This window comes from Muntiacus reevesi, chromosome 3 (genome assembly GCF_963930625.1).
Source record: "Muntiacus reevesi chromosome 3, mMunRee1.1, whole genome shotgun sequence".
Taxonomy (NCBI): Eukaryota; Metazoa; Chordata; class Mammalia; order Artiodactyla; family Cervidae; genus Muntiacus; species Muntiacus reevesi.
The window spans coordinates 1,851,026-1,865,100 of record NC_089251.1 but is presented as its reverse complement, the minus strand read 5'-3'; the positions used below and the strand labels follow the sequence as shown (position 1 = coordinate 1,865,100).

The window sequence follows — 14,075 nt, the reverse complement described above, 5'->3', positions numbered from 1 at the left end:
GGGGTGCTGCCGACCAGCCCTGGATCCTGCACTTGGGCCCAGGGTCCTCCATGCCCCCCACACACACCACCTGGGGCAGGAGGGGGTGCAAACCCCGGGGCCCTGGCACCCCGCGGGGGGCCGTACCACCAAGAGGCCCTACAGCCATCAGAGGCGAAGGGAGGCCAGGTGGACGGTGGAGGCCCTGCCCCGGGAAGCCACCGGCGAGCCAGGGCCAGTGACCAGCCGGTGGGAGAGAGTGGGCCACCCGGGCGTGGGGGGGAGGCGCAGCGTTCCGAGGCTTACCAGGCCTGGTGGGAGGCAGGCCCACATTCTCTCTGCAGATCCTCCCGATGGCCTAAGGGGCGGCCACGGTCGACCCCGGTCCAAGCAGGGAGACCGAGACTCGGCCAGCCAGAGACACATCATCACAGGGTTGTCACCGCGGCCGAGTGGCCGAGCGGGGGCCCCTCCGCGGCCGTTGCAGGCAGCTCAGCGGGCTGAGGGCACAGCAGCCTGAAACACAGGCTCCGGGGACGCGGTGAGGTCATCGCCACCACGCTCAGCGCAGTTTCCGGGCAGCAGGTGAGCCCGGAGGAAGCTTTGTTCCCCGGAGCAGTTCCTGCCTGACCAGCCAGGGCCAAGGGCTCGGGATACAAATGGAGACATAATTGCAAACTGTGATGGGAACGGGGAGGGGAGGATCCCCGGGGACCAGGACACCTTCGCAGGCTCTGGGAAGAGCTCTGAGCAGGCGAACCGCAGCCTGGCTCTCCCCAGCCTCCGGGCTAAGAAAGGTTTTCACGTTTTTAAATGGTTAGGGAAAAAAAAAAAATAGTAATTCGTGACAGGTGAAAAGTATCCGAAATTCACATCTCCTTCTCCATGAAAACATTTCATAGGCATACAGACCCCCGCTCCTTCACAAATTATCCAGGCCACCTTCGCCAAATGAGGGCAGAGTCCAGTATTTGTGAAGGGACCGTCTGGCCCACGGGGCCCGGAATATTTACTACCTGGCCCCCGACAGAAAGTGCCTGCCGACTCCTGCTCTGGGAAGACAGGCGCTGGTGGCCGGCTGGGCGCCAGGGCAGAAGCGGGATCCAAGGGGCAGTCGGGAGAGAGGTCCACCTGGGCGTCATCCCAGCAGCCCTGCCCTCGTCCTGGGAAACCTCGGCACAGGCATGGCCCGGACACGGGGACAGACAGCGGGGCCGGAGGACGCCTGGCTGCCCGGAAGGGGCCAGCCTCGGTCACGTGGAACCTCAGGGCTGGGAACGGCTACAGTGAGGCCCCCGGAGCGGCGTCACCTTATGGCTACCTGCCCTGGTCAGGCCCTGGGCCCGGGCGCGGCTGAGTCCCCGCTTCTGGCACTGACACGCCCCGCTTCCAGGCCCCGGGCCACAGACAGACACCCAGGGCCATCCCTCAGCACGGCCTCCCGCCCGGGACTCAGCAGTCCTCGGCCTGCCCGCCAGCGGTCACCCCAAAGCCAGGGGGCTGTCATCCACAGCCAGCCCACGCCCACCCACAACCAGGGCCGGGGATGCCCGCCAGCCCTCCCTGCCGACTGCAGACCGAAACCTCAGCCCCTGCCCTCCCCCCAACACACACACCCAGGCCGCAAGGGCCCCTCCAGCCAGCGGGTCAGCGCCACAGACGAGACCCCTGCCCCCGCCTCTGCGCTCCCCTCCCCACCCCAGCCCTGGGTGCACACTGGGTGCCCACGGGCCCCGCCACCTGGAAACACCAGCGCTCAGGAAGCCTTGTCATCACCCCCTCAGGAGCCTTTCCAGGCATTTGTCCTAATCGCCCTCCTCGCATGAAATTTTAATACCACAGATGTACTGGGTATCTGCTCTTTTCTCTCGGCGCATCTGCGCTTGATGCAGGAGCAGAACATGCCTTCTCCACCCCCACAGGTCTGATTTCTGGCCCCTTGGGTGTGGGTCACGCACAGTGTAGTCTTAGAATTAATGTGACACAGTTCTCTTCACTTTTTTAATACGACCACCAGGAATTTTTTTAAGAGATGGATGCAGCTCACATATTTCTACTTGGCGGCACCGCTACAGACAGAAGACAAATAGAAGTGTGAGCGCGAGCAGCCCTGTGTGTGCACAGGACGCGCGCGCACACACGTCTGTGTTCCCTCGGGGCACACGCGCACCCACTGCCCAGGCCTCAGCGCTAAGCAGAGGCGACAGCCCAGGACAGGTGTGTCTGCAGCCAGACCCCAGCTTCACACCCGCCGCCGCACTGCGGACCCGGGGCCCCTTACGCCAACGGCTGGTTCCTGAGCCGGGACAAAATAGAATACAAGATGACCTCAAGTATCTTGTGCTAGGAAGGCGACAGAGCTCGAAAAAAAAACGGTGGGAATGTGTCAAAAAGACACAGAAGCAGCTTGAAGCAGCGGCCCCTGGTCCAACCTGAGACCATCTGAGCATCAAAGTGAAGAGTGGTGGTGACCGACGGGAGTCCGCGGAAGAGAAGCGGAAACCACAGTCCGCAGCGGTAGAGAGAGCAAGGAGAGGGAACGGGGAAGGGCAGCGACGGGGAGGGAGGGAGGACCTCCTCAACGTGCCTCCCGGAGAACATTCGCCACCTACACGGCGGGGACAGACCTTCAGAGCGAAGCCGCCTGGCAAACACCGCTGGCGTCAAGGGACTTAAGCCAACACCCCCAGCGGGAGGACACTTGGAAACCGCTCGCCACCTGTGAGACAGGATCCCGGAGAGGCGCCGCGTGGTCACTCCACCCGCTCCAGGGGCAGAGCCTGAATCCCACACGAGGAGCCGGTGGCTGAACCCAAAGCGGGGGACATTCCGCGACAAAAGGGGTCTGCCAGCTTCAAAAGCGTCAAGGTCGGGAAAATCAAGGTGAGGCTGAGCGGCCATCCCGGCCCCCAGGTGGACCCTTGGCTGAAACAGGCGTTTGTGGAGACCCTGTCCAAACTCGAGTGGATTCGGGGGTGGCAGCCTCGCCACTGTTTGCTGGGTTCGGGTGTCTGCGGAGGGGACCTCCTCTGTAGGAGACCTGCGGGGGTGCGTGGCGCCAACCACCTCTCACGAGTGTCAAGACGCGTTCAAAGCTAAAACAAAATCTGAGTTAGCAGAAAAGGCTTCCTTGTTTCCGCGGGAATGAGCCCTCGTTTCCTTGCTCCCCGCCGACCCGGGGGACCCCGAAGCCTTGGGAACCGTGTCCCCTGCCTGCGCTCGGGGACTCTCCGGACACTTACAGGCCACCTCTTCGTCCACAGACACCTCAACGGCCTGCTGTGTCCTGCTCGCCGGAAAACATCTCGGAGCGGGGACCGGGCACCTGCCGGGCTGCGCTTGTTCCTCCAAAGAAGGCTCAGAATGACATGAGCAAACGGGGGGACGCTGTCAGAGGCCCAGAGACCCCTCGGGAGGGCCCACATCACACAGGCCTGGGGCGGGAGCGTGGCCACACCCGGAATCTAACCAGCTCCAGGGTTTCGAAGGGTGAGCAGCGAGTGTGTCCTGAGGGACACTTGTTACTGAAGCAAGCGGTGGGGAGCGCAGGGTCAGAGGTTCACACCGGGACACGGGAGGCCAAGGGCCAGGCTCAGAGCGCTTGTAACAGGACGGGAGAGAATGAAATCAGAGCCGGCTTCCTAGAGGAGGTGGCTGCTAGACTCAGCTCCCACAGGAAGACGCAGGCCAAAAGCAGGGGCGGTCTCCCAGCGTGCGCCCAGCGCAGACTTGGGGGCGGAGGAGGCAGAGGGGTTGACACGAGGAAGGGAGGAGGTGTGGGTTGGGGGAAGCCTTCTCTGCTGGCCCTGCGGGCTGCCTCCCCAGCCTGCGTCTCCGGGCAGGAGGTTGGGCGGCTGGTCCCCAAAGGTCGAGACTGCAGACTAAACGCAAGGGCTGGCTGCTGGCATCAGCAACCTCAGGACGTCATAACCCAAGCTGCTCGGGACACACACGATCTCGTATTCGGATCAGCAGATTGTGGCCATGCCTAATTAGTTTAATTAAACCCAAGGTGGCTGCCAGGCATTTTGGATTAAAAAAAAAAAATTAAAGCACACCCCGCCAGCTCCAGAAGGGCAGGACAAAGGGGCACCTGGGGGCTGCCCGAGGAGCCGTCCTCGCTCCTGGCTCTGCACACAGGAGATGCTCAGTGAGTGCACACGGCTGTGACGCATCTTCAGGGCCAAGAACTCAGCGGAGGTGCACGCAGACGGCAGGGCCACTAAAGCGCCGGGCCCTGAGACGAGGATGCCACTGTCACAGGAGGGCCAGGGCAGCATTCTGGAATGAGGGGACGTCGGGCAGGCCTCGGGGCTGGCCGGGGCCATGGAGAGGCACACAGTGGCCACAGGAAGATGGAAAAGGGCCCTGCCCACTGGCCAGCAAAGTAGCCAGACCCCACAGGAAAAAGGCATGCGCGCCCCGCCCCACCCATGCCATGGAAAGAGACACACACCAGGAACAACCTGAGAAGCAGGCCAGGAGCACCCGTCAGAAAGCCAGGAAGAGCGCAGAGAAAAGGCTTCTGAAATCAGAATTTATTTAAACAGTCCCGAAAGGGAGGCCCAACTTCATGTTTCAGTTTCACCACCTGCTACCTGTGTGACCTGGGGCAAGTCACTCGACCTCTCTGAGATGCAGGTTTCTGATTTATGAAACAGGGGTGCGGACTCCCCCAGCGGCTCGCTGGTTAAGAACTTGCCCGCCAATGCAGGGACACAGGTTCGATCCCTGGTCGGGGAAGACCCCACTTGCCGCAGAGCAACTAAGCCCATGTGCCTAGAGCCCGCGCTCCGAAACAAGAGCAGCCACCGCAGGCAGAACAGGATCACACACACACACGTGCATCACAACAAACAGCTGCTTGCCACAGCTAGAGAAAGCTCACGCACTGCAACGGAGATCCAACGTGCCAAAAGCATCAATAAGGAAGAAACAAGGGCGGCCTGTGCCTCCCAGGACGGTGCCTCGCCCAGGGCAGGACGGGTAAGAAGGGGCAGCTGCAGTTTTCTCGGGATGCAGTCACCATGGACCGGGAGAAACGCATCCTCTTCCCTCCTTGTCTCGGGCACAGAAGCACCCCAGACAGCAAAGAACAGCCGCACAGACAGATCCCACATTCCTCTCCCAAACCCTGCACAGCCAGACGTGGTCCACAGGACTGTTCTTTAATGGGAATACACAGATGGGGCCCTCCGGCTAACCCAGGTTTACGGAGCACCCACAACCAACCCCGTGCCAGCCACAGACACACAAACACCAGTGTGACCAGCTCCACCCTCCATGAGATGACAGGCAGGGGAGACCAGCCCTCAGCCACAAGGGGCCATGCCTGCCCATGTCCAGAGATAGCTAATGTTCGGTCAGCGCACATCACTAAGGACATTCTCCGCCTTCCTTCGGGGAACCCTCCCATCAGGGCTGTAAGGCGGCCCCTGGTGCCGGCCCCACTACACAGGTGGGGAAACTGAGGCCCTCAAAGCGGTCACTGGCAGGAGGCGACACTGCCCATCTCACTAAGAGCGCGTGGCCGTGAAGACAGACACACCTTAGCTCCCTTTAGCGCCCCTTCACCCGGGCTGGGGTGGGGGGCTCCAGGGACCCCAGGAAGTCTCTGCATTTCCAGCACTGGGGCTGAGCCAGCCACCTGCCAGCGCCCGTCCTCCCCATCCTGTCCTGGAGAGGGGGCAGCCCCAGGACCCAACCCCGGCTGTGCCCCTCTGCCAACCAGCTGGGGGGTGGGGGGCAGCCCCTGCTGTTCACAGCCAGAGGCAGACACTCCAGGCCCAGCTCTGCCCTCAGCAGCTCCTCCTCCCCTCAGTTCCTCCAGCCCTAAAATGGGTAAGTCCTTCCCAGCCCCTGGGGAGAGGACTGGATCTGTGAGAGCACCCCGCAATCAGGGCGCCCAGCCCCAGGACCTCAGGTCCCGGGTCCCGGGTCGGCGCTGGCTTCAGGGAGCTTGGGGCTCTCCCTGGGCCATGCGCCACCCTGGAGCGGGAGGGTGGCCCCCTGCCCGTCAGGACTCCTTTGTCAGCATCCTGTTGGGGGGCGGGGGGGGGGGGGGGGTGCCCCCATCTCCTTGGAAACGCGGCCACAGCCAAAGGGCAGAGGCCATGCAGTCCAGCCTGGAAAAGCAGTGACTCACGCCATCCCTCCTCCCCAGCCCACTTCGGATGTCACACTTGTGAAGGGCCCTTGTCCATCCGGGCTTGCTGAGGGTCACAGAAGAGGGGCTCTGCTGCTGGCCTGCTTGCGGGATGGCCCCCCAGAGGTGCTGGGGTGGGGCCGAGGGGCCAGGAGAGCAGGAAGCAGCCTGCCCTCTGCTTAAGTCTTCACCAAGTTCCTTAGGAACCAGAGAGGCAGCTCCTGCTGGCCAAGCAGACATTTTCCTGCCTGCCTGCCCGCAGCCACATGCGCCTCCGCCCGACAAAGGCCACGCTTCAGGGTCCCGGGGAAGCCACGAGGGGCTCCGGGCTCCCACCGAGTTGCATGACCCTGTGGCGGGCGCTGCCTGCCACTTCCCCCGGGGGTCAGGAGGAGGCCGGCCGGCGAGGGGGCGGCCGCCCCCACCCACCCGCTCTCCCTGGCGGCTAGGGCTCCCGGCTCCACCAGCCCCTCCCGCCGCGCCCCGCTCCGATGCCTGTCGGTTCGCCTTCCAGGGCGTCCAGCCACCAGGCGCAAAGCCAAGGGACACTACGCCGGAGGAGGCCACCGGCGCGGCCGGATCTCTGGGGTCCGCAGGGGCCGGAACTCGCTGGGTCCCGACGCCAAGGCCGGGGAGGGAGGGCGGCGGCGGTGAGTGCCCCGCCGGGGCTCGATGAGCCCACATTCCCGGGAGGCGCGGACCCAGCGGCGGCGCTCCCAGGCAGTGCCCGGAGGCGGCGGAGGTGCGCCCCGGGCTTGGGGGACTTTGGCTAACTTCGTGCCTCCGGGGATCGCCCCTCGAAGCAGCCGGCTCCGAGGCCCGGGGCGCGTCTCCTCTCGGCTCCCCGTCCCGCCGTCCGCCGGCGTCCCCAAGGCTACCGCTCGGATGCGGGCCCCGGGGCCGCCCAGCGGCGCGAACAGCCACAAGCCGGGGCCCCTCCCGGCGCGCCCGGACCCTCACCTGGGACATCTGCGGGCGGAAGTTGACGTCCTTGAGGTCGATGGAGCCGGGGGAGAGGTTGTGCAGCAGCTGGCACAGCAGGACGCCGTCGCGCAGCGCCTGGGCCAGGTCGAAGACCACGGCCGAGGGCCAGACGACGCGGTGGTTGGGCGGCAGGACCCTGCAGTCGATGAGCCAGCGGCCGCATTGCCGCCACTGCTCCATGGCGCCCGCGCCCGCCGGGCCGGCCAGCTCAGGGCCGCGCTCCGGCCAAAGTGCGGCGGCCGCGGGGCATCCCGCCCGCCCGCGCGGGGCTCGGCGGCCGGGGCGGGGCTTCGCGCGGGCCGCCCCGGGCCCCCGCCGCGCCGCCGCGCGTCCCCTCCTCCTCCTCCGCCTCCTCGGCTCCTCGCCCACGTGCGGTCGCGGGGCGGGCGCCGGGCAGCCGGCCGGGCCCCCTTCACACACACAGGTCCCCCCAGGCCCCGGGCCGGGCTCCGCGCAGCCCACCGCCGCAGCGCCCCTCGATCCGCGCCGCCCGGCGCCGCATTCTTCGCTCGGGGCGCCCCGCGGCCGCCGCAGCTCCTGCCCCGCCCGAGACAAAGGCCCGGAGGGCCGCCCGCTCTGCGCGTCCGGGGCCGGGGCCGCCCTCGCCGCCGCCGCTTTGTTCGCCCCGCCTTCGGGTTCAGTGCGCGGCGCCCGGCGATCCGACTCCGCAGCTCGTCGGCTCCCGGGTGCAGGGGGCGCGGGGGCGCGGCCCGGGGCGGGGTGGGGCGGGGCCGGCGCGCGCGCCTGGCGCCGCCCCCTCGGCCCCCACTTCCTGCCCCGCGGCAGCTCTCCGGAGTAGCGCGGGGCGGGGGCAGCGGCGCGGCGCGGCCCCGGGCCCGCGGACTCTCTCCGAGAGGCACCGGGACTTTCGGGAACCTCTGCGCCCCGGGCGCGCGGCCTCGCCTGTGGAGTGACGGCCGGCCGTGGTCTCTGCGCCCCTCCTGCGTTTCAGGAGGAGTTCGGGAGGTGGCCCTCGTCGCGCTGGGGGCCTCTGCGTGGTCCTTCGGGCAGGACAGACCCTGGAGGGGGCACAGACTAGGCGGACTCGCCCGAAGCCCTCTCGGTCCACGAAGCGACCCCCGGAGGAGATCTCGAGGCGGGAGGCACACGGGCGGGAGACTCGCCCAGAGCCCCTTCCTGTCCTGTGCCCTGGGCAGGGACCCGCAGGAAAGCCCCCGATCGCGCACAAAGGCCGGGATTCCCCTGTTCTGTAACCCAAAGGCTTGCCACTGGCAGCTGCCCAGAGGGCAAACCCTGGCGTCGGAGATGGAATATGTGACATAGTAGGTGGGAGAGAGGAAAGGGGACGCGACCAGACCCGGCCCTGGGTGGCACCGCCTCCACGCTGGGTCCCCTGACCCTGCCGTGAACTCCCTCCTGGGCCACGCCCTCTGGGGGGGAGTGGGTGGGCTGTGTTCCCGGCAGCTGGCCTCCTGCGAAGGTGGCCGGACTTCTAGGAGGAAAGGAGCCAGTCTGGCAGTGAAATGATGCGGATCCTGGCTCAGCTGTCAGGAGACCCCGGTTCTCAGCTGGGTGAACCTGAACAAGTGTGATCCCCTCGCTAAGACTGGCGCAGTCTTGGGGTGAGCGTGGGGGTGACCAGTCCTGAGCCCCACACACTCGGGTTGAGCCCTGGGGCACCACCCGGCAGCTTCCCTTGTGACCCAGATTGCCTCTTTTTTTTGGCATTCCTGGGGCAGGAGCCAGCGCAGGGCAGGAGTCCGCTGCTGACCCAGCGAGGGTCCCCCGAGGCCCCCTGCCACCACCACCCCCCACTCTGGGCACTGGTCTCTGCAGAGAGTCAGGCTGGCCCCTTCCCAAACCCCTTCCTGAGGAGGAAGCACGGGGACCCTGGCCAGGTTCTGGCCCCTGGACAGAAGTGAGGGAGGGGCTGGCCGCCCGGGACACACCCCAGACCCGGCCGCAGACCCTGGCGGGAGTAACATCAGGCCAAGTTGCTGTCCGGGCGTCCTTCCTTCCAGGAGGAAGCGGGTGTGGCAGCTTCATGAACCTGGACAGGAAGGAGCCGGCTTGAGACGGGTGGGATCCAGCCTGCCTTGCCCGAGACAAAAGGTTGCCCCTCGCAGCAGGCAGATTCCTCCGGCATCGCCCTGAGAAATCACCAAGCGGGGGCAGGGCTGGCACTGGCACCTCCAGCCGCCCCTCATCTGAGACACTGCGGGGGCCCCCTCCCCGCGCAGGACCCCCCGGAGGGTGGACAGCCCCTCCCTGCGGAATCACTGGTGAGGAGGGGACAGGAGCCGTTATCCGGGAGCTCTGCACATGGGGGTGGAATGGGGTGCTCCTTGGGGTTCTCATGACTCCCCGTCTTCCTGCCTGGACAGGGAACCAGCCCAGAGGAGGAGCCCCAGCTGGGGACAGGGCAGCCCCGCAACGGCCAGCTGCACGGGCGGTCGTCTGCCGCCCCCTGGTGGGAGCGGCGGGCACTGTGGCCGCCTGGCTGCCCCGTGGCCAGGCGCTGCCCAGCGCCCACAGGGTCAGGTTTAGCTCCGAGGGGAGCCAAGGCAGGAGACCTGGGCCTCCCCGCTGTGTGTTACTGAGCCAACCCCAGCGCCTTCCTGACTCCCAGTGACCGAAAGCGAGTACGGGGGACACTGACCCGCCCCGTGGACCTCCCAGGGTTTGGAGGGGGCTGGGTGGGAACGAATGAATGAGGGGAGCTTGACGGAACTCTTCCAAACCCTCGGTGCGTCGTGAGCGCGGCTGGGCTGTGTCGAGTCAGAGGACAGCTCAAGAAGAGGGGACACCGTTCCGGAATGTCCCGCCGGAATCCACCCCTGCTCACACTCAGCCGCTTGCCGAGACGGCCTGCGGCACAACCCAGGGGGCACCATTCCCATCGTCCATGCGGACGGCGCCCCGGGGAGGAGCCCACAACCTGCCAGTGGATGGTGTCCTGGGAGGTTGCACTCGGGGCTTCCCAGGTGGCTCAGATGGAAAAGAATCCGCCTGTAATACAGGAGACCTGGGTTCGATCCCTGGGCTGGGAAGGTTCCCCTGGAGGAGGGCATGGCAAACCACTCCAGGGTTCTTGCCTGGAGAATCCCCGTGGACAGAGCAGCCCAGAGGGCTACAGCCCGTGGGGTCACACAGAGTCGGACATCACTGCGTGAGTAAGCACACGTGGCCCACCCTGACGGCACTTTTCCTCAGCAAGAGAGGCCTGTGCTAAGCGCTGGACGGTCCCCAGGAGAGGCAGGAAGCTGGGAGTCCCAGCCCAGTGGCATGGATGAAGCCCACAGGGCAGAGAGTCACCTACCTCGAAGTAGGGACAGAGGGTCACAGGCCCCCACTCTGGGCCGCTCGGCCTCCACCTGCAGCGCCCTGGCCCCCTCCGGTCTGTCCTCAGCAGTCAGCAGAGACCCAGTCAAGGCTCGTGAGGCCGTGTCACGCTCCTGCCCAGACGGGGGGCACTCGGAGGCTCCTCCTCACCAGAGAGAAAATCAGATGTCTTCCCAGGCAGGTCCCGCGTGGCGTGGCTGCTCCCCAGATGACCTCACTTCCTGCAGCTCCGCAGCCACACCCAGCAGGGCCCTCACCCCAGGGCCTTTGCACCTGCCGCCCCCATGCCTGGGGCTCTTGCCCCGATGGCCACGAGCGTGGCTCGCACCCTCTCTTCTCCGCACTTTTCTGTTGCTCCGTCTCATCCCCCCAGATCGTCAGCTCTGTGGTCACGGGGGCCATCTGTGGCCTGTCCCCAGTTCCCTCCCAGCACTGCAAACTGCACTCAGCCTGTGGTAGGTGGTCGAACAAGTTGTTAAATGGGACACCACGTAGGGAATTCCCTGGCAATCCAGGGGTTACGACTCCAAGCTTTCACTGCTGAGGGCAGGGGTTCATTCCCCGGTCAGAGAACTAAGATCCTGCAAGCCGCAGAGCTGAAAAAAAAAAAAAAAATTAAACACCAAATAAATAAACCAACAGCTCAGCAAAGCACTGCAACTACAATTTTAAAATCCAATATCTTCTTTCATAGAAGTCACAAGTGGGTAAAACGGATTCAAAGGTTTAAAAACTAGCCTGTATAATCTATTGATCCACAGTGTATCTCACCGTCTTTCTGTGAGTCTGAAACATTACACTCCAGGAGATTAGCACTGACTTTGCATATCATTGTAACTATTTGCAACTGGAATAGCCGCTCCCATTTCTTGAGCTCTAAGTGGCTGGCCCGAGGGCTTTGTCTGCGTCCGCTAAGCCTCACAGTGAGCGTAGTCATTGTCCTGAGTGATTAAATGCAGAAAACCCAGCACACTGGCAGCTGCCCAGCATCACCCTGCAAGGCGCCAGGGAGCCGGGTCCAAACGCCAGGCCTCCCCAGCACCTGCTCCTGAACCCCAAAGTGGCGAAGGGTCTCCACTCCTGGAACCAAAAGCTGGTGGTTGACACGCTGGTTTGGATAGATCAGAGAGCTGGGAGACGGGAAAATGCTGCATGTCTAAAACACGTAGATCCTGACTCAGCATGGAACGCAACAACCTCAAAAGGCCAGCACACACACACAGACGCTCACACACGCACACACGCGCATACACTCGCATGTACACGCATGCACACACTCGCACACACTTGCACGCACATAGCCACTGCAGAAACGGGCGCAAGCACAGTCAGGGGCAGCAGGGCTGGCCGGAGGGTGGCTGCCGCGGACACAGCCTGTGTCTGAGCGGAAGGAGGGCAGGGTATGGAAGCGCCGCCACCAGCCCTGAGCTCCTGAAACCCAGAGGCTGCGGGGTCCAGGCGACCCCAGAGAGGTCACACCGCTTCCGCCTCACATGGAATGACCACCCAGCTCCAGGCTGTTGTCAGTCTGCTGTCGGGATGGGCCCGCAGCTCGAGGACTGGCCCGAGGTCAGGCCTTGGCAGCAGCAGGGTCGGAGCCCTGATCTGGACACCGAGTCTGGCCTGTGACGCCTCCAGCGGGGCCTTGGTTTCTGCTTCCCCTTGATGGCGTGACGGCTCCGGGGAAGCAACACCGGGTGTGTGTGTGTTTGTGTGTGTGTGTGTGTGTGTGTGTGTGCCTGCCGGGGGGCGTGACCCGAGCCCACAATCGCCCCACGAGGCCTCCTGAGTTCCCGCGGAGCCCCCTGATCAGTAGGAGAGCTCATCACTGGGGTGGCACCAGGATTTCGCTCTGAATGGGGACCTCGGGGTCTCTCCACGTGTTGGGTGTGGTGCAGGCCGAGTGGAAGGGTTGTGGAGCTTTCTCTGCCCACGAAAGCAGCCCAGACCCTTCCTTGCCACACAGACGTCCTCTGAGAGCCAGGGGGTTCCTCAGCCCAGGTCCCCCCAAATCCCAGGGCTGCTGCCAGGTCTCAGGGCTTCTTACCAGCAGGGCCCTTATTTTCCAGCCAGGGTCCAGCTGCTCCTGCAAACACCCTCCCCCGCAGTCGGAGGCCACCCGTCCCTCCACCCCCCACCCCCCAATCCTCCACCCAGAAAGCATTTACTGAGTCCCGGCCTTGTTCTTAGGGGAGAGGAAGCGAATGTTTTGACTTTTCCCAACATGACTGGGTGAAGGAACTATTCTCACGTCCAAACCACATGAACACACACATTTTGCAAATTCCATTTGTAGCTACATCATGCAAGTTCAGCTGTCACAATTTCCCGGGAAACCATAGGTGTAGAAAAAGACCATCTGGCCCGCCGTGGAGTCAGACTGCACCCACTGAGCCATTGACTGCGGGCTTTTGGAAGAGGCAGAATACAGGCATTTTACCTCTTGCTGCTTTGACTTATGAGACCCTGATCCATGGGTCGTGACTCCAACTGCAACCTCTGATATCCCACCTCCAGGGCATGTCACACTCCCTGTCTGGGGACCCCTTCCTGAGCCGGGCTCAGGCTCCAGTGCAGGGTGCTTAAGTCTCTAAGATGGGGGGTCCTCCAGGACTCAATTCATTTTAGACATGAGGCTGAGAAGTTGGGATTTGGGGCAGATCCTGGATTTCTGCAGGACCCTTGTCATCATGACCCCAACAGGCCATCTTGATGAAGGACAGAAGTCTCGTCCTGCCGAGGGAAGCCCCAAGCCCCAGGTGGCTGGTCGTGTGTTGCAGGACCCGAGGGGTGGCCGTGGTGATCAGAGCGCAGTCAGGGAGGGCCGGTCAGGGTAGGTCTGCCCCTGCTTCTGACCCGGCAGGAAGGCTCCAGGTCCTAGAACGTGCCCATCGCCCCAGAGAGACAGCCGTGCCCCTCAGCTGCCCCTCCAGCACCCCGCCCACTCCAGACCTCGCAACTGGTAGCCGACTTTGTCCCCATGGATTTGCCTCTTCTGGACATTTCGTCTGGCCTTCTTTCACTCAGCATAGCGCCAAGCTTGTTTCTCATTGCAGTGTCTATGAATAACTTGTTGTTTAGTCGCTAAGTCGTGTCCAACTCTTTGCAACCCGATTGAACTGTAGCCCGCCAGGCTCCTCTGTCCATAGCATTTCCCAGAAAAGAATACTGGAGTGGGTTGCCATTCCCTTCTCCAGGGGATCTTCCCGACCCAGGCATGGAACCCACATCTCCTGCATTGTAGGAAGATTCTTTACTGCTGAGCCACCTGGGAAGCAGCCTGTGTAACGACTATATTATTTTTTATGGTCGAATGATAACTCCTTGTAGGTGGAATCCATTTCAATAATTCATTTTATTTACATCCATCTGAAACATTATCATTTCAACATGTAATCAACCTCAAAACCTATTAATGATATATTTTACATTTTTCTTTTCATGTTAAAGTCTTCAAAACCCAGTGTGTATCTTATACTCCCAGCACTTTTCAGAAGCAGGAACACTACATTGTCATCAGAAATGCTCGATCTGCATTTATTAAAGTTCAGAAAATGTATCGTAAACAATAGATTCGTGTACCCCAAGTTGTTTCGAACATACATAAGAGTTTGCCCCAAACTGAATTGAGTATGCGAGTTTAAGCTAACTACAACTGAGAAAG

The 14,075-nt window shown here is 63.2% G+C and overlaps 1 protein-coding gene across 4 annotated transcripts in view; it reads right to left on the bottom strand.

The window, feature by feature from the left end:
* The window catches only part of VAV2 (vav guanine nucleotide exchange factor 2), a 320,676-nt gene extending 312,896 nt beyond the window's left edge, over nucleotides 1-7,780 (bottom strand). For all 4 annotated transcript variants that reach the window (XM_065928065.1, XM_065928061.1, XM_065928062.1 and 1 more), the window contains exon 1: nucleotides 7,085-7,780. In XM_065928065.1, coding sequence (XP_065784137.1) covers nucleotides 7,085-7,288 — 204 coding nt within the window. In that variant the 5' untranslated portion in view covers nucleotides 7,289-7,780. The remainder of the gene's footprint in view (nucleotides 1-7,084) is intronic.
* Nucleotides 7,781-14,075: the final 6,295 nt, after the last annotated feature.